The following is an 18,149-nucleotide window of genomic DNA, read 5'->3' as shown; positions in this document are numbered from 1 at the left end:
CTGCTTCCCACAGCTTCACGTAGTTCTTTTTTTTTTTTTTTTCCTTTTGGTCTCACACTGACTTAGAAAAGGAACTCAGTCCCTTCCTCTTGGTTTTTCCTCACTCCCCTACCGGCTCTCATTGGGCATTTGGGTGGTAGCAGACTTTTTGGGTGGCTTAGACAGTGGAGGGCAGAGGAGCTCAAATCCATCTTAAGTAACTTATAGCACCTTTTTGTATTAAAACAAACATGACCATCGAATGAGATAGAAAGCAAAATTTACATATGATAAAGAAATTCTGGTTATGTGGTAGACGGGGCAGCTTCCAACAACCAGAACACCAGGGATGTTCATTTATTCTCATCTGCAATTAGGGGTACCTCTATGGGAAAAAAGTTTGGGAAGGTACATTTGATATTAGCATCAAATAGTGAGCAAATAGTTTGAAATTTAAGAGACATTTAGCTCCTGTCCCATAATTTATAGGTAAAACACTATAGTGTTTGACATCTGCATTTAAAAAAATTAAAAATTAAGAAAGCATTTATTATCTTTCATTATAGAGCAAATAAGATTTTCTGTCTCTCTCTGTGGGCCGCCTGCCATGATTTAGGAATCATTTTGTATTTCTACACACTTAATTTCATCATAATGCAATTTCTTGTGTAATGAAATTTTTATCACTTCTGTTATAATGAGATTTCAGCTTGTTTTAATTGAGATGTCTGAGAACTTGAACCGAAACTTTGTGTAGTCAGGAAGAATTCTGCCATAAGAGGAGGACATTTTACTTAATAAATTGGTGCCAGTTTAAATTTCTACCTTTTCACCTTCTGTCTTTTCTTTCAGTAGTGAAGATTGCATTTTTATCTAGTTTTCAAATTCACTCTCTGCAGTGCGAACTACTGAATGAAATTTTTTCTCAAGGTGATCCCTGTGTAAAAAATTTACTGTAAGTTAATAAACATTTAACATACCATTATTTGGAATATGGGCTTTCGTGAATATTCCTGCTTGAAATGTTAAAGAGTGTCCATTTCTGGTCAATTATGAAAAATAATTTATCCATTTACAAGAGTGCTTTTGAGGGATGGCATTGAATTGTTCCAGCCCAAATCAGTATTCTGTGTGTACTTTGGTGGACTTGGTTCTACTTACTTCACTTGCCAGGAGATTTCCTTTATAGGAACCTATGTGTTCATGGTAAATCATGATGTGCTGTCTTGCATTGGAGGCAGCCCTGACATTTATTTCATATAGGAGTTGTCGTATTTTGTGATCTCATGGGGCTGTTAATGAATATAGCAGCCTACTTAGGAAAAAAAAGTTGGATATGGTAAGAACAATGCTATACTTAATGCTAGATCTTTTAAAACTAGGTTTCATGTCACCTTGCTTAGAAGAACACACAGGCTCAGCAAAAACAGATTATACTTTTGCCATATAATTTTTATTATAAAGTTGGAGAATGGGTACTCCTGGGAAAAGTATTTTCCTATATATATATAAAAATCAAACTTTAAATAAGAACAAATATTTAAAATTTAGTCTAAGTGTTAATAGAAAATCATTTAAGATGGTTTTCTAGAATCTTGCTCAAAAATAAGTCACAAAATTGCAGTGCTAAAAATGAAAATGCTCAGTGACAGAATAACTGGCTATATATGACTTATGAGTGTATTTTTTATAAGCTAACACTTGAGCTTTAGCAACTGGACCAAGGTTTTTTTTTTTTTTTTACTGCATGTATATTTTTTATTTTTGCACTCCTGATTTTAGTTGTACTATTTTACCTGTTTCCATCCAGAATCATCTGGAAGAGCCTCTGCAGTGGCCATGAATTGGAGGCCAGATAGGACTTCATAGAGTGCTAACCCCTAACTGGTGAGCACATGGGAAAGGAACAAGCAAAGCTAATGTTGAAATACTATTGCTGACATTCAAAATGGGGGAAATCGAGGCCAAGAAAAGGTTATCTTGTCTTCTTCAGATTCCAGAGTATGGAGAGTATGACATGAGGAAAACTAGTACTTGAGTTGTAAAAATTCAGGGAAAAATCTTCACTCACAAAAGAATTTCATAGACTGCCTATACTTTTTAATGAATGCATATTCATTTAGTACATTTATTATAATCTTTATATATAGATACAGAGTAGTCTATCTCCTACTGATTTTATAACTCATGTTTTGTATTTTTTTTACATAAGGAAAAAAATAATAATAATCCTAAATACAGCCTAAATTCAGGTAGCAAAGATGAAGTGTTGGGTGAACAAATTAAGGAGAATTCAAAAAGCCAGAGAAAGGAAGTTTACAGGACAGTGAAAAGATAAGTAATGATGGTTACTTTTGTACAGTTCCTTCAAGTTATCTGCTTCTCCTTGGACTATGAACTCTTTAGGAGAAAGGGGCTTGTCTGTCTTCTCTTTTTCTCTTTGGCATCTAGCCTTGTACTCAGTCTGTGCTTAAAGTGCTGCCTAAGCATATAATGGACACTCAATGCTTAATGAATGAAGTGAATTAATGAAACTTAGATTTTTCATAGATTATCTCACCTAAATAAAACAATCCTGTTAGAAAAATATAATTTTCCCCATTTTATAGAAGGGATAAACCACAACTGATTAAATGATTGCATGATATTATGACATATTAATCTTATAAAATTAGGGTTATATTTTATTTCATGATTTATCATTTTATTCTCAACAGCGATAAGCAATATTGAATGATAGCTTACTACTTCATAAAATTATGCTTGGCATGCATAATTTTATTATATTAAATACTATCCTATAAGGAAGATAAAATCATCTACATTTTACAGTTTGGAGCTTAGAAAGTTACCTTTTAAGTTTACCTAGCTAGTGGTGGGTGCTTTGAACACCTGTCTGATGCCTAAGCCCATTCTTAATGACTACACTAAATTACCTTCTTATAGACACTCAATTCTTGATGTCACAACCAGGATTTGTACCCAGGTATTTTGTTCCTAATTCTGTTTCCCTAGTATTGTGTGTGTGTGTGTGTGTGTGTGTAGCACTTGTTCTGTATTAAGCTATGTTCAGGGCATACAATAATGACCAAAAAATTCAATTCTGTTACTATACATTTTGGTGCCTTTTATTAAAAATGATTAAAATAATACAATATCTGAGAGGAGAGAATGACCAGCACTACTTCCTCCTTTGAGTTTATTTCCCAGGGAACTTAATTTCAATGAATTAAATGTTTTATCTGTTTTTATCTCAAAGTCTAGTAAGTATTTTAACTTCTACAGTCTCCAAATTTGTACCCAACTTAGCCATTTTTCTGCCAAATTTTAAGACACTTTTAGATCGTACATCTTCCTGAATAGACTGTGCTAGATCATTCTAGAACTCTCTTCTTCAAAAGTAGATATTTATAGGCTATATTTATAGTAGGATGTTTATATTTCTTCAGTAATTATCCATTTGCTACCCTAGTTCTATAAGGCAGATGTGGTGTAGGGTTTTTTGTTTTTAATTTTGGTTTTTCCAACACTGTTTGAAATGTTATGGGAGTTTTAAACAGCTGTTTGCAAGTGTAGTTCCTTCTGCCTAAAATGATTTTACTGTAGGAAGATCATTGTCCTAATTTACCATGAATGGTTCTTATTTAAGCCCTATTGTCCTACTGCAATTGTTGTTACTGTCCCTTTCATTAAAAAAAAGTTTTGGTGTGGATAGTCAATTACATAGTCATTCTTCCTTTCTTTTTCTTCTCCCTGGAATATCCCTCTTTCATGACATATCTGTGTTAAGCCTTGCTTGGCAACTCCAGGAAGGTACTGGTCATTCTCTCTTCTCAGATGTTATATCATCTTATTCATGTATCTTATAAAATGTCCCAAATTGTATAATAACAGAATTGATTATTTTGGTCATTGTTATGTGCCCTGAACACAATCTAATACAGGACAAGTGATACACACCCACCCACCTACCGACACACATGCAGTCATTAAGAACAGGCTCAGGGATCAAACAGGCCTATGTTCAAATCAGCCACCCACTGGCTAGATGAACTTAGGAAGCTTACCTGACTTCTGTGAGACCTAGACTATAAAAATGTAGATGATTCTATCTTTCAATTTACATAAAATTTGGGGATGATGCTAAATTCAGAAGAGTGTGGGTGCAGAGAGAGTATCAGAGAGGTAAGAAATGTGGGCAGAAAATAGAAAGTAATTCAGCACAGAAGAACAATGACTGATATATGAAAATAATTTTATTCCAAAATTAATCAGTGTGGAGAAGAAGCAACCTAAAAGGTGCTAAGAAAGAAAGCCATGTTCTCCTCTGTAGCTGGGGGAAGGAAGAGAGTAGGGTAGATTGCTTAGTCTAGAGCTAAGTATTCTGCTGATCTGAACAGCATTTTTTTCCATTGGTTATTTTTAGAGAAAAGTTATATATTTCTCTTTTTTCTGAAGTTGAAATCGCTTGGGGGAAATGTTACGCTTCATTTTTAGTTGCACTCAGGATTACCTCTTTCAATAAAGAAAATATCACAATATATGGCTAATGTTCTCTGATGTATCTCATTATGCCAGTAGGCATAATAATGTTGCAAGTTTATAAAACTGCCATTAATTCTTTTATTTTACTAGGAATTAACACAGAATTTTTAAGTCTGATCTTAAGGATATTTTACAAACTAACCTCCAGAAATTTTGAGATAGAACCAGAATAGCAGACTGGCTGGAGACCAGACAATCTGGTATTTTATAAAATTAATAATTATTTCAAATTTAATGGATATATCTTCCTTATTTAATTGTCATGGAAAATGACAAAGCAGAAAATTAACTGAAAAAATTAAACTACTCCTCTTCATTGGACGAGCCCTTCCTTTGTGCTCCCACTAAACCTAGTGTCACACTGGGATTGAAATGTCCTTTTCTTCATTGAAACAAAATTGAAATGTTCATTTGTTTCTCTCCTTCACTGTCATCCCCTTAGGGGGGGCAGAACCTGTGGCTCCTAGCTCCCTAGGTTTGGACTGTCTAACACATAAGAGGTGGAATATCATAGTTGTTAAAGGCATGGACTTTGGAACCAGCAGCCTGGGTTAGAATTTTGTGCCACCACTTTCTGCCTATGTGACTTAGGGCCAGTTATTTTGTCCCTGTGCCCAGTTGCTTCATCTATAAATGGGAATTTTAACAGTACTTACCTGATACAGTCAAGGGCAGATTAAGTGAGGAAGAAGAGACATAGGCTCTACTTTCCCCTCTGTTCTTTGCTTCTTTGTTGTACCTCCTGCTACCGGAATTCTGCACTGGCTGGACAGTGGGGGGAGGTGGGGGGAGTGGTGTCAGGTGGTAGGGGACTGAGGGGTAAGGATGGGGGTATTTTCTGCTGTGCTTCAGGGAGGTGTGGGGAGTTCTGGGGCTGCTTGCACAGGTGGCTATTTGTAGGTGAGGGAGGTGAGATTACCTACAGTCAGACCACCTTGTTTTACTTTGCATACAGCTTTTTTCCTTTTAGACCAAATTTGAATACACTGATTATATTCTCATTCTCTGGATTGACAGATTTATAAAACTTATCTTTAAAAGCAGCATAGATTTATGTGTCACCCCAGGCTCCTTTATCTTGAATGTGTACTCTAAGGAGGAACTACCCCAGCTCCCCCCTGGGGTGACACAAGCACAGTGACTCTCATTCCCTGCTTCTCAGAGAGCTGTTTTCTTGGCTGGCATGCTGTCCTGGAGATCCCCTGCCCTGGAAGGGCAGTCCATTTCTCACCTAGATGTAGATAGGTGGGATTCTGTTTTTCACACTTGCGTTTGCATCAGTAGCTGATATCACCACTGCTGCACCCATAACGACCACTACTTCTCTCCTGCTGGTGTGTTTACTACCGACACTACTGTTGCTAACCTGCTGCTACTCCCACCGATATAAAAATCCTGACTTTTAGCTACTGTATTCTACTGCCTCTTTATGGCCTGTGCAGAAAGAAATGCCTATTTTCTGTTCCCCTAGTAGGGAACCTTGCAAGCCTGCTTTGGAATGTAGATGGGGCCATCTTTTGCTTGCTTTGGGCCAGCAGTGTTCCTGATAATGATATAGCTGAGTTCTACTTTCTCTCATTAAAGGCAGTGGCATGCATTGCTTTCATTGGCAGTTAAGGAACTTAGTAAAATACATGTTTCAGACTAACTTTGACCTCTACATTTCCCAGGTATTCAGTTTATCAGTATGAAGACTAAAAACACAAAAGAAGGAGTAAAGATGCTATTTATTTTCCTTTTCTATGTCCAGGGGCTAATGCAGGGGTTGACAGAAAACCTTTGAAACTGAGGGTGTAAGTTTCTCCCATGGAGGGGATTACAGTGCTTCTCTTATGGGGACAAGAACCATTGAAAGCAGCAGAGGGCTTGTGTGGGTGTGTGTGTTATGGTGACTGCTGGCCAGGGACCCCCTGAAGATGACTTGGCAACTCACCACTGAACTGTCACCAGAGGCAGGCAACCAAGGCTAGAGATCATGCTTATGAATGTAACTGCCCAATAATTTAAAATCTTTGTTCATTTTATTTATAAACATTAACACATCACCAACTTCTATAAAAGGTTTTTGAGATAATTTAATAAAAAAGACACATTGCTACACTAACATTTAAGTAAGAGGATATGATGACAATTTAATGTAAAATTTCACTGAGTTCCCTGCCTCCCAAGGAATGGTTGCATTTAATTTTCTCTAGAGATTAACAATGTCAACATTCATTCATCAATTTATTTAAAAATATGTCTGTTGTAAAAGCTTTGGGGCTACAAAGATGAAATAGAAGTATCCTCTACTCTCAAAAATGTTTACTATTTCATGGGGCAATAGTTGAGCAAACATATATCACAGTCAAGCACAGTTATTACCATAACAGGTGTGAGCCAGGTGCTGTAGAGTGAGGAGGATGCATGTGTTTTTATAGCTTAGTCGTATATTTATGAGCTTAATCATTTCAGTAAAGTTACATCTAACTCATAAAAGTACATTATCATTGCATAAAATAAAAACAAACTCTGTAACTTTAAATGTTGTTAAATTACTGTATTTCTGATTAAGTGGTTTTTTAAAAATTACCCATTAAAAATGAATTGTGGCCTGGATAATAATCAAAACAGAATCTATTGGCTTTTAGTTTACTGAGAATAGGGGAGTTTTGGTTTAGTGATTTAAGAACAAGATTAGAGCTAAGGAATGACCTTTCCCCATTTTTGTGTTCTTCCCTGAGTGTCCTATAGAGTCATCATGCATTTGTAATATTAGGATCAGGGTAAACGTAATATGAAGATATTATGCAGTCGTGAACTGATGCTGAGTGAAGCGTTCTTCTTTTGTAGTAACTCAGGAGACATCTGTGGGTATGATTGCTTCATAGAACAGTGGTGGTGATGCCTCTACTACTGGGACCCACTGACTCATAAGTGGAAAAGGACAGATGAGGTCCTTATGCAAATAAAAGTCCTTCTTCTTCTTCTTCTTCTTCTTTTTTTAAATTCTAGGAGATGTAAGATTTAGCTCACATAATTTTTAAAGAGAGATGTAGAGGGGAAAAGAAGATATGGTGAAAGGGACAGAAATGGAAAACCCCAGTAAGGAAGAAACTTGATTTATTAATATTTCCCTTCCATCTCCTCCACTTTACCAGTTCTACAAAGGATGCCTGAAACCCTTTGGAGAGGAATAAAGGAGGTAGAATGACAAGGGTACTAGGGAGAGGCTTCATAGAGTCTAAGCTGAAGCTCTGCAAAGAAGGAATCTGTACCTTAATGTATGTAAATGGGCTTCATGGTGTTCTCTTCTTTGCCTTTCAAAACTGCCAATCAGCTTATTAATGGCTGCTCATAATTGGAATTATGCCAAACCCTCAAATTCAGGGCCTCTCCTTCAAATGGGATAATGAGTGTCTCACCTAGAAATGAGACCCTGAGCATGTCTCCTTCACCAGACAGCTTGGCTGCCGGTGGTCTTTGGATCACTGCAGTGAAGTCAGTAAGTCTGCCTGGTTGTGAAACTGTGTTAGGAATTGCTGACCCTCCCACAAGAGGTAATTGCTGAGTTGGGATTGAAATAACTCATTTCACAATAAGTGGTGGAGGTTTTTCCTCTTATGTGGCCTCAGTTAACACAACTAGTCCATTATTGCTAACAATTTTAGAGAAGTAGGTGTTTATTCTTTCCAGTAAAAAAAGGGAAGCAGTCCTATTTGCACTCATATCCTTGAGAAAAGGCAAGATGGCTCTTATAGAGAAACAGGAAACTATATATTCTACTTATGAGGGGTAGATGAGAAGAAGAGACTGGTTCAGAGTTTTATAGTGAGCTTTGGCAGTCGGACTTTTACATGTTTCATGTTTTTTTTTTTTTCTGTAGCTTCAGTATTGTTACAGTGGTAACAAGAGGCTGCCCTTTGAAAAGCCATGTATGCTTTGTCTGTCGGGATAGCTATCTGGCTATGAAACATTTTCTAATACAGAGAGCTTTGGCCTGATGTATACTTTTAGGATGTTTTAGACTTTGATGGTGTTAAACTTTCTTCTTTGAAGATTATCTGCATCTATTATACATTGAGTGCTTTTCTATCATTTTCATTTCTCAACTTGGAATAAGCAAGCTATTTGTGTCTTTCTGAAGGGGCAGAGAGGCTAAGGTGGCTTTGTCATTAGAATATGTCACTTATCACTGGATATACCTGAGAGGGAGGCTAGGCAGGCACCTGATCACTGGAGCTTCCTCTATGTGAAGACAAGAATTAACTGACTTGGCCGGGCGCTGTGGCTCACGCCTGTAATCCTAGCTCTTGGGAGGCCGAGGCGGGCGGATTGCTCAAGGTCAGGAGTTCGAAACCAGCCTGAGCAAGAGCGAGACCCCGTCTCTACTATAAATAGAAAGAAATTAATTGGCCAACTGATATATATATAAAAAATTAGCCGGGCATGGTGGCACATGCCTGTAGTCCCAGCTACCCGGGAGGCTGAGGCAGAAGGATCACTCGAGCCCAGGAGTTTGAGGTTGCTGTGAGCTAGGCTGACGCCACGGCACTCACTCTAGCCTGGGCAACAAAGCGAGACTCTGTCTCAAAAAAAAAAAAAAAAAAAAAAAAAAGAATTAACTGACTCACTCTGTGTCCTCCTTTATACACCTTGCCCCCCATTTGCTGAGTTAGCATTTTCAGTGAATGCCTCTGCTGTCCACCTAGTGCCCAAGGCAGATATGTGTGGGTATAATTCTGAAGTTTTTTCTCTCCCATCTCTGCCTCCCCTGTAGTCAATCAGTGAGTAGGTGTTTCCTTTCCCTATTACTTCCTAGAGTTCTTTCTGTTCCTCCTCCTACTATCCTAATCTAAATCCCCTTATTTCCTGTTAAATTAATATGAGGATGTCCTAATTGTCCTTGTTTTGCCTACCTACCCCACATCATCTGTCTAATAAGAAGAAAAACACTTAATTCTACACACTGCAGAAATGGAGTTAGTATAACATAGTAAAGATATGGGATCTGTAGCCAGAATGTCTGGATTTGAATCCTGACTCCATTACTTTAGCAAATGTAGTTGTGTAAACTTGGGTGTGTCTCCAAACCTCAGTATATATAAAAGAAAAAACATTAACATTAACTGATTGGACTCTTGTGAGGATTAAATGGTATAAACATTTATCATAGAGCTTAGTACATAGCAAGCACTCAAAAATCACTAGAACACTAGTAATTATAAAATGCAAAGCTGAGTATTCCACTCTCCTACGTAAAACCCTTTAACCTCACCATTTCTTCTAGGATAAAGCCCAGATCCCTTTGGCATGCCATATAAATTCCACCTCCCTTCTACAGCCCATTCTCTTGCTGCTCCGGTCCAGAGTTGTGTCCACCTTAACCACTTCTACTGCCCTCCATGGGCCATGCTTTGTCTTGTCTCCTGCTCATGCTTGTATTTTGCCATTTACCTGGAGCACTTTTGCACCTCAAGTCTAGAAATTTCCTTTCTTCTCTCTGAATACCAGCCACTCTTTCTGTTTGTATGGGTGCCTTCCACTGATCTTTTAGGTCTTATCTCATGTATCAGTTATTCCACAGAGTTGTCCCTGATATATAGTGCAGGGCTCTCAAAGAACTGTTGAATGCCTTCTTCATAGCAGTTGCCTCACTATTGTGCAACTGTGGACTTACTTGTTTTGTATGTTCTGTCTGACTATAATAAACCTTTGAAGGTAGAGTCTGGGTCGTGTTTGCTTCTTTTATATCCAGTTCTTGGCAGTTTCATTCAATTAACATTCATTTAATACATTAATAAATGAGTACCCAGTTGGTGTGTTTTATGAAATTTCATGATGCCTAAAATAGGTACTTCATTAATATTTGTTAAATGAGTAAATGGCCATTTAAAAACTTGTGTATCCTTCATTGGCAACTCTTTATCTTGTATAGATATGCTTAATATTAATAAAATTTAAAGTTATTTATTTCTAATTCCTGAAATTTGAGATTCTAAAGTTAACTCATGTGAATAAGTTAGAAGATTTAGGAAATTTGTACAATTTTCTGTCAAAAATAGGTCTGGTTATGAAATCATGAGGTTCATCCTTGTGCCTCATAAACCATCTCTGACAGTAGTATATTTTAAGCTGCTTCAGATGATACAAAGGACTATCACGCACTTTCTAAGAATGAATAGACCAGGAGAAAAAACTTACTATGCAGTAATATTGTGTCAAAACACCAGTCCCATCTCTAGCCACAAAACCATGCATTCATCAGTCCTCTTCAGTATCTCAAGTTTCTTTTTTTCTAACACAGTGAGATAAGAGCATGCTTTTTAGTCATTCCACAAAGAAAATTATAGAACCTTCTGAGAGGTACATCAGAAACCAGTTAGGCCAATCCTGTTTGTTTATATTTCTATTGCAAGTGATAGATTGCTTAAGCAAAAGGTAGACATATTCGTTCTTTTAATGTAATTGGCTCATGTAAACTAGGAGCAGCTTGGTGCTCAGACTTTGGCTTCTAAATACTATTTACGGTATAAATGAAAGTAAGACCTGCTTGGGGAAATGGCTGATTCCAGAACTAGAGCAGCGAAAATATGAAATGGGCCTGGGCAACTCGATTTAAGAAAGTAAGAAAAGAAAGACTAATGGAATCATGTCAAAAGGTCACAGGAACCAGTTCAGAGGAACCCCAAGTGGCCAAATTTGGGAGAATATGAACATCAAAAAGAATAATGATGGCAACTGATTATTACATAAACAGAGAAAAGGGGGTGGGGAGGGTAGGACAGAGGAGGTTCTTTTTTTACAAAGGAATATCAACTATGATAAGTATGGTAGAGTTAGAAAAATCACTATTTTATAGTTCAAATGCAATAATTGGAGCAAGGATGATCAAGGGATGCTAACCTCATTATGAAAAATTATTGGGAAATAGGATAGCCATATGGTACCACATTTTCATACTCAAGTTACTTTCTGACATAAAGGGGGACATATACCTTTATAATAGAGAGATATGGCAGTAAGCAGCTTCACTAATGATTGAGTTTAGCATTAATTAATAATGGGACAACCTAACATTTTGTGTCTTCTGATGTGATGAAGTATGAAGTTCACAATGTGAAGTACTTTTGTCAAAACTGTTTAGTTTGAATCTAGACTTAGATTTTAGTTCACAAGAAATGCAAGTGATGGAAGAATAGATTTAATGATGCCATGAGGAAATAATCAGACAAGTGCAGAATGTGGGTCATTTTATAAGACAACAAGCCTGGACTCTTCAAAAAGTCAATGTCATTAAGAAAGAGAAAAGGCAGCAGAATTTTTAGATTAAAAGATACTGCAAAGATAAATCAACCAAATGCAATGGGTAAACTTGATGGGATTCTAGATTGAGGGGAAAATAGTATAAAAAATAAGCAATTGGGGAAATTTGAATATGGAATGGATCTTAGATAATATGAAATTTTTTTTTTTTAGCTGTAATAATTTTATTGTTGGTATGTAGAAAAATGTCCTATTCCTAGGAGATGCATGTTGCATTACAGAATCTTAGGAGTAAAGTGCTATGTCTACAACTTACTTTCAAATAGCTCAGCAAAATGAATTTTATAAAGGATATGCACTCAAAAGCATATATGTCACTGTGCTATAATTGTTGCATAGGTGAGTGTTCATTGTATTATTCTTTAAACTTTTCTTTTGTTCTGAAATTTTAAAAAAACTGGAAAAAGAAAAAAAATCAATGTGGTAAAAACAAAGCAAAAGTTTTAAAGTGGGTAGGTAGGCTGGCAGGCCCACTTCCTCCATCTCTTAACTCTGTTTTCTGTGTGTGCACAGAATACCTGTGAGCATTAAGTAAAGTGTGAGCCTAGTGTTATTAGCCAAGTTTCGGAGAACTGTGAAAACCTCCTGATTAATTTAATAGGGAACCTTGAGGCAGAGCCTTGTCTTACTCATTTTTAGTATTTCCAGTGTCTATAACATTACAGGAATTCAAAAACTGTTGACTGAAGAAGTACATAAATAAAAGGGTGGCCAAGTTTGAGGGTTGCCTGGAAAAGTGAAAACACACCAGTGACTTTCAAATCCAGTAAATATTTGTTGAATTTAGTAGATTTGAACTAGTTAAGGGATAAGTAAGGTAAGGATTGGTTACAGAAGGGGAAGAAAGCCTCCTTTTTAAATCTTCTCTTCTATGCATGCAATAATGACTATATTTCATACTGTTTTAACTTTCAGTAATAATACTTTTCTGAATTAATAATCAAAGCAGTTCAGTGGAAGCCTTCTGCAGTTTTCCCTACACGTGGGGAAAATTTGAGTTTGGTGAGAAATCTTCAGAGGGTGGCATATGCAATTACGCTTTGTTCCTTGGTGAGCTATGAGTCCGGGCACTTAATTATGTAAAAGATATTGCAAGAGAGCAGTTGCATAATCCCCAAGAGAGTAATTATTATCTGTCTTGGCAGAATGCAAGGCTTTTAATCTGTAAATAAGCAATTCTATGTGGAAGAGCTACATGCAGAGTGATTCTGTGTCTTAAAGGTCTCTTATGAATTTTTTAAAGTGAAAGCAGTCACTGTATATGCTGATTGGCTCTTGCCTTTGTGTTTCAAAGGGTTTATGATCCTTCCCTTGTGGTTTTAACCCCTCTTGAAATATTTAAGCCTCTAAGAATGATTCCTGTAAAGGGTAAAATATGTCTAAATTAAGCCTATGAAAAATCTGAGTGTTTCAAATGTAGAGGAAGTAAAATGTACTTTCTGCAAATTAAAAAAAAACAAACAAGATAAAAAAAAAAACAACCAAATAAAACATCGACAGTGCTTTTTTTAAAAAAAGCAAAGATATAATAATTAGCTATTTTCCTTACTTTTAGGAGGCTAATATTTTTTTTCCTGTTTTTTTAAAACAAATTTATTTTGGAGTAACTGACATATAATAAACCACATTTATTTAAAGTTCTGACATAATAAATAAATAATAATTTAAAAAAAAGTGTGCCATTGCAGCTGATATTTCCAAAAAGAATCAGTTTACTTTCAGGCTATGTGTTTATTTTGTTTAGGCAGATCTGAGTCTTTTAGATACTGGAAATAAATTCTAACTTTTTTTTAAGTTGCTAATACTGTTTGGCTTCCCTCTCTTGCCTCCCATCCTTCCTGTTAGTGTGGATGAGCTGACTATGCTCCTTTCTAAGGACAGCTTCTGCACTTGGACACCTGATTTCTCTCCCTTTGCCTACCCAAGGACTTCATTTGGGGGACTGTCCCTCTCTCCTACATGACCAACTTTCCCCTCCCTGCCAAGTTATTCCTATTGGAGTAGAAACATGTAACATCTTTCCATTATCTCTTAAAAACCCTTTCTTCATCCTCTATTTCTCTGTTCCCCTTTGCACCCAAACTCGAGTCTGTATTCTGTCTTCACTTCCTCTCCTCCCTGTTTCTCTGGAACCTACTCCAAGCAGCCTTTCACGCCAGTCCTCCCCACAGAATCTGCTTTTGTCAAGGTCCCTGTGACTTTCACAGGGCCAGAGTCCGTGCTCAGTACTTGGTGTCAATCTCATTTGGCCATCTGCGCCATCGGCCATAGTTTATCACTCCCTTCATCTAGAAACACTTTCTTTACTTGGCTCTAGGAAAACCCAATCTCCTGGTTTTTCTAAACCTTCCTCACTGGTCACTCTTACTCAGATTCCTTTGTGAACTCCTCTTTTCCTGTTCTTTTTAGGTTTCCTGGCCCCAGGTCCTCTCCTTTCCTATGCTTTCTTCCAAAGTCTCTTCAGCCAATATTATAGTTAAATGTTCTCTATACTCTGAAGACTCCCAGTTTTATGTCTGAAGTACACACCTGTTCCCTGGACGCTAGACTTACATTTCCAGTTGCTGCCCCATTTCCCAGTGGATGACTAACAGGCATCTCAGATTTGGCATAGTCAAGGTTTGACCACGGTCTGGTCTTCCTATAGTTGTCTCTCACCTGGATTATTGCAGTAACCTCTTGTCTGGTTTTCCTGCCTCCACTCTTGCCTCAGCACCCTTCAGTCTATATTCAATAGAGCAGTCCCCCAAAGTCCCATTTAAAGCATCAGATTATGCCCTTGCTCTGTCACAAGGCCTCCAGTGACTTCCCCTATCAGGGGCCCTTCCTCATATGACCCCACGGCCTTTCTGGCTCTCCTCCTTTCTCCCCATCACTCTGCCCCAGCGGCCTTGGCCCCTGTCTCAGATACATTCAGATGCTCCTGCCTTGGTACAGGATGCTTCTTTAGGCTGAGCTGTTCTGTCTTACAGGTCTGCATGGCTTGCGCCTTTGCACCTCAGATCTCTGTCCCCCCGTCCTCTTCTCAGTGAGACCTTCCCTCACCATGCTATTTAACCTGTCCCCACCTGATCCCTACCAGCTCTCTTGATCCCTCCTCCTGGTTTTATTTTTCTCTATTGTACTTATCACCGTATGACAATAAAAATATTTATCTTTTTGTGTTTGTTACCTCATTTGTTCTTGTCTGTCTTCTCAAATTAGAATGTACGTTTCCTGAGGGTAGAAATTTTGTCTGTCTTGCCCATAGCTGTATCGCCTGTGCCTGAGAGAGACTGGACGCTCAATGGGCGCTGCTGAATGAGTGATTGGAAAAGCAGCTTCAAAGGCTGACTGATGCTTCCTCGTCATTTTTATTGCTATAGTCTGGGTGTGACAGAGGGTAGATAGTGCTCAGGACAATTCACTGTATACTAATAGCTTTTTCCTGTTCCTCAGTTTCTCTGTTTGAAGAACATAAGAACATTTCTCACGGCCTGTTGCGAGACGTTTGGAATGAGGAAAAGTGAACTCTTCGAGGCGTTTGACCTATTTGATGTTCGTGACTTTGGGAAGGTAATTACGCTTTATTTTTTATATTATATTTTATTGGAGAACATTTTATCAAACTGTTTCAAATCTTGAAGGAGGGGCAAGTGGGTGGTTTATGTATTGCATTATATAGTGTTAATAAAATTTCATGTGAGGGTGGCTTTAACAAAAACAAAAACAACACACACAAAGCAACAACAGAAAACAAGTAACAGCAACAACTTTCCAAATGGGATTATAATTATTTGTAATTAAAGCAGCATAAGGGAATCTCCTATGCCAAGGCAATTTTTCCTGCTGGTCACCTCAGAGGACAGGGTTACTACTGTCCAACCTTTAGATAGTTCACTGGGCACTCGTGGCTGAGGGCCAGTGTTCTTTCCTGCCAGTCTTCTCTATATCTGAAAGGCACCTAATTTTTGGAAGTTGAGAACCTTCTGTTGTCCTTTTCTCCATTTTGATGCTTGGGTGGGTGACTTGGAGAAGGCAATGAGTCACTGAAATGTCTGAGATTATAGAATAACTCCTATTGTTTGGATTTCAGCACATATTTGTTGAAATTTGTTGGATTTTAGTGATGTTTTTCACATAGAGATTGTTTTAATTTTGTGGTTATTATGTATACACTAAACATATGTGTATAATAGGTGAAAGAAATATTCCTTTCAAAAGTTATGATCATTTATTATGAAGTGAATGTGTATAAAGTTAAACCTCTTATGAGTAAGTAGCCATGAAAGAGTCAGGTACTTAAGGTGACAGAACTTTAGCCCCTGCTGACATAATTGCATTACAAAAATAAGCACGTAAGGAAAAAAAACTAAATGATATTGAGAAGTTTGCCTTTACTCCCATAATTCAGGTGCTAGTATCTATTAGAGAGTGACACTTTGATTTCTCAGATAAGTATTTTGTTTATAAAATAAAAACCAAGCCACAGATTGGTTTGCTTGGCAATGGGAATAAATAGCACAAACTTGAGACAGAAACATAAGAAATCTGGCTTCCCCCATATTTGTATTACAGCAAACACAGGGAAGCCACACTGTCTAGGGAGGGGGAAGGCCTGGGTTCTCTCTCTGGCCTTGGCACAGAGTCATTGTGTGATCTTCTGGAAGTCACCAGCCTTCTCAGGCACAGGACTGCCTGCCAGCTGGGAGAGCTGTACAAGAGGAAATAGGAAAAATAATGTAGTTTCTAAGGTTCCTTTTATCTCTGGCAAGCTGTGATTTAACTCTCCTGAGGTCCAAAAAGTGATGGAGGATAAAATATGATAATAAGTACAAGGAAGTGAAAATCAAACCCATAGTAAGGAAATGGTAGCACATTTGTGTCTACCAAGTGCAGCCATGAAGACAAAGAGACATCAAATAGGGACCCAGGTAAGGCAGACACTTCTCTGAGATACTCCTGTTTTTACTCTTCTTTGATTCTTCCCCCTACTACCCTCAACTACCCCCTACCTTTTTTTTGAGACAAGGTCTCACTCTGTCTCCTGGGCTAGAGTGCAGTGGCCTCAATACAGCTCACTGTGACCTCAAACTCCTAGGCTCAAGTGATCCTCCCACCTAGGCCTCCCAAAGTGCTAAAATTATAGGCGTGAGCCACCACACCTGGCACCCCCCCACCCCCTTTTAAAAAAAATCTTCTTTGATTTTCCTTTCTTTTCACCCTCTCTTTTGGGGAAATGAAAAATGAATAGGAATTGCAGAAATGAAAAATGGAAAACATCTTGACTTTTTAAAGCTCATTAAGGAAATTTTCATTTTTCATTCAGCTTTATAAGAAATGATGTTGATCAAGATTGGGAAGTTATATAAATACTTCGCATGGCTTTGTTCTAGTGGAATAACATTGCATACTAGATTGATTAGACAATGGAGACTTTTAGAAAAGTTGGGATTACAAAAAATTGAATGTAAAAGAATAAACTGCTTGTCAAGGATAAATGTATTTCTGGCTACTTAAAATATTTTGGCAATAGTAAATCTGAAACAGAGTTAATCTTGAGATTGTGGTTCAGAATTTGAACCTAACCTTGCTATGATAAAGTCACTTACATTTTTGCTACTGCCAAGATTGATGGAACTATCTCTTTAAAACTGTATTTGACTTGAAGAAACCACTGAAAATTAAAGAATTTGTGATACCACTCCATAATTTACCAGTACTATTAATATTAAACATTATACACTCTTAAGTGAAAGCACCAATACTACCACTTATTAAACATTTACAATGTGCAGTCTTTTCAATCTTAATGTATATATTATTTTTTAAATTCTCATAATAACATTATGGGTTGGGCACTATTATTTTCTTCATTATACAGGTGAGAAAACTTGTACTCCAGATCACATGTCTAACAGGAATTGGAGCAGTGGTGTGAACCCAGATCTGGCTGGTTCTCCACCATTATGCCTCAGTGCAAACATGCATATAGCATGTAACATGTGCTTTGCATATGTTGATGCAGTCTTCACATCAGTCCCTCTGTGTGGCACTATTAATGTCCCCATTTACACACCCTAGCTTGTGAGTGATGGAACTGGAATAATTTGTGCAGACTAAAAATTTTCATTTGAAAGAATGTGAAATGTTAATTGAGAGACAAAATAATGTGTGCTATTGTGAATAGGTGTTTTAATAGGATGTGGGCAGGTTATTTTCCTCCACTCTTTAGGATTTAATTAAATTTTCAGTTAACTGAAAAAGAAAAAATATCTGTGTGCTCTTCTGTCTGCCTCAAATCATACAAATGGTGAATCTGGAATTCATGTATACTTGGC

The 18,149-nt window shown here is 37.4% G+C and overlaps 1 protein-coding gene across 2 annotated transcripts in view; it reads left to right on the top strand.

Moving 5' to 3' along the window:
• The window catches only part of VAV3 (vav guanine nucleotide exchange factor 3), a 360,452-nt gene that overhangs the window by 61,557 nt on the left and 280,746 nt on the right, over nucleotides 1-18,149 (top strand). For both annotated transcript variants that reach the window (XM_012751555.3, XM_075999917.1), the window contains exon 2: nucleotides 15,268-15,384. In XM_012751555.3, coding sequence (XP_012607009.1) covers nucleotides 15,268-15,384 — 117 coding nt within the window. The remainder of the gene's footprint in view (nucleotides 1-15,267; nucleotides 15,385-18,149) is intronic.

This window comes from Microcebus murinus, chromosome 2 (assembly GCF_040939455.1).
Source record: "Microcebus murinus isolate Inina chromosome 2, M.murinus_Inina_mat1.0, whole genome shotgun sequence".
Classification (NCBI taxonomy): domain Eukaryota; kingdom Metazoa; phylum Chordata; class Mammalia; order Primates; family Cheirogaleidae; genus Microcebus; species Microcebus murinus.
Note: the sequence above shows the minus strand (reverse complement) of the source record. Positions and strands in the feature narration are given on the sequence as shown.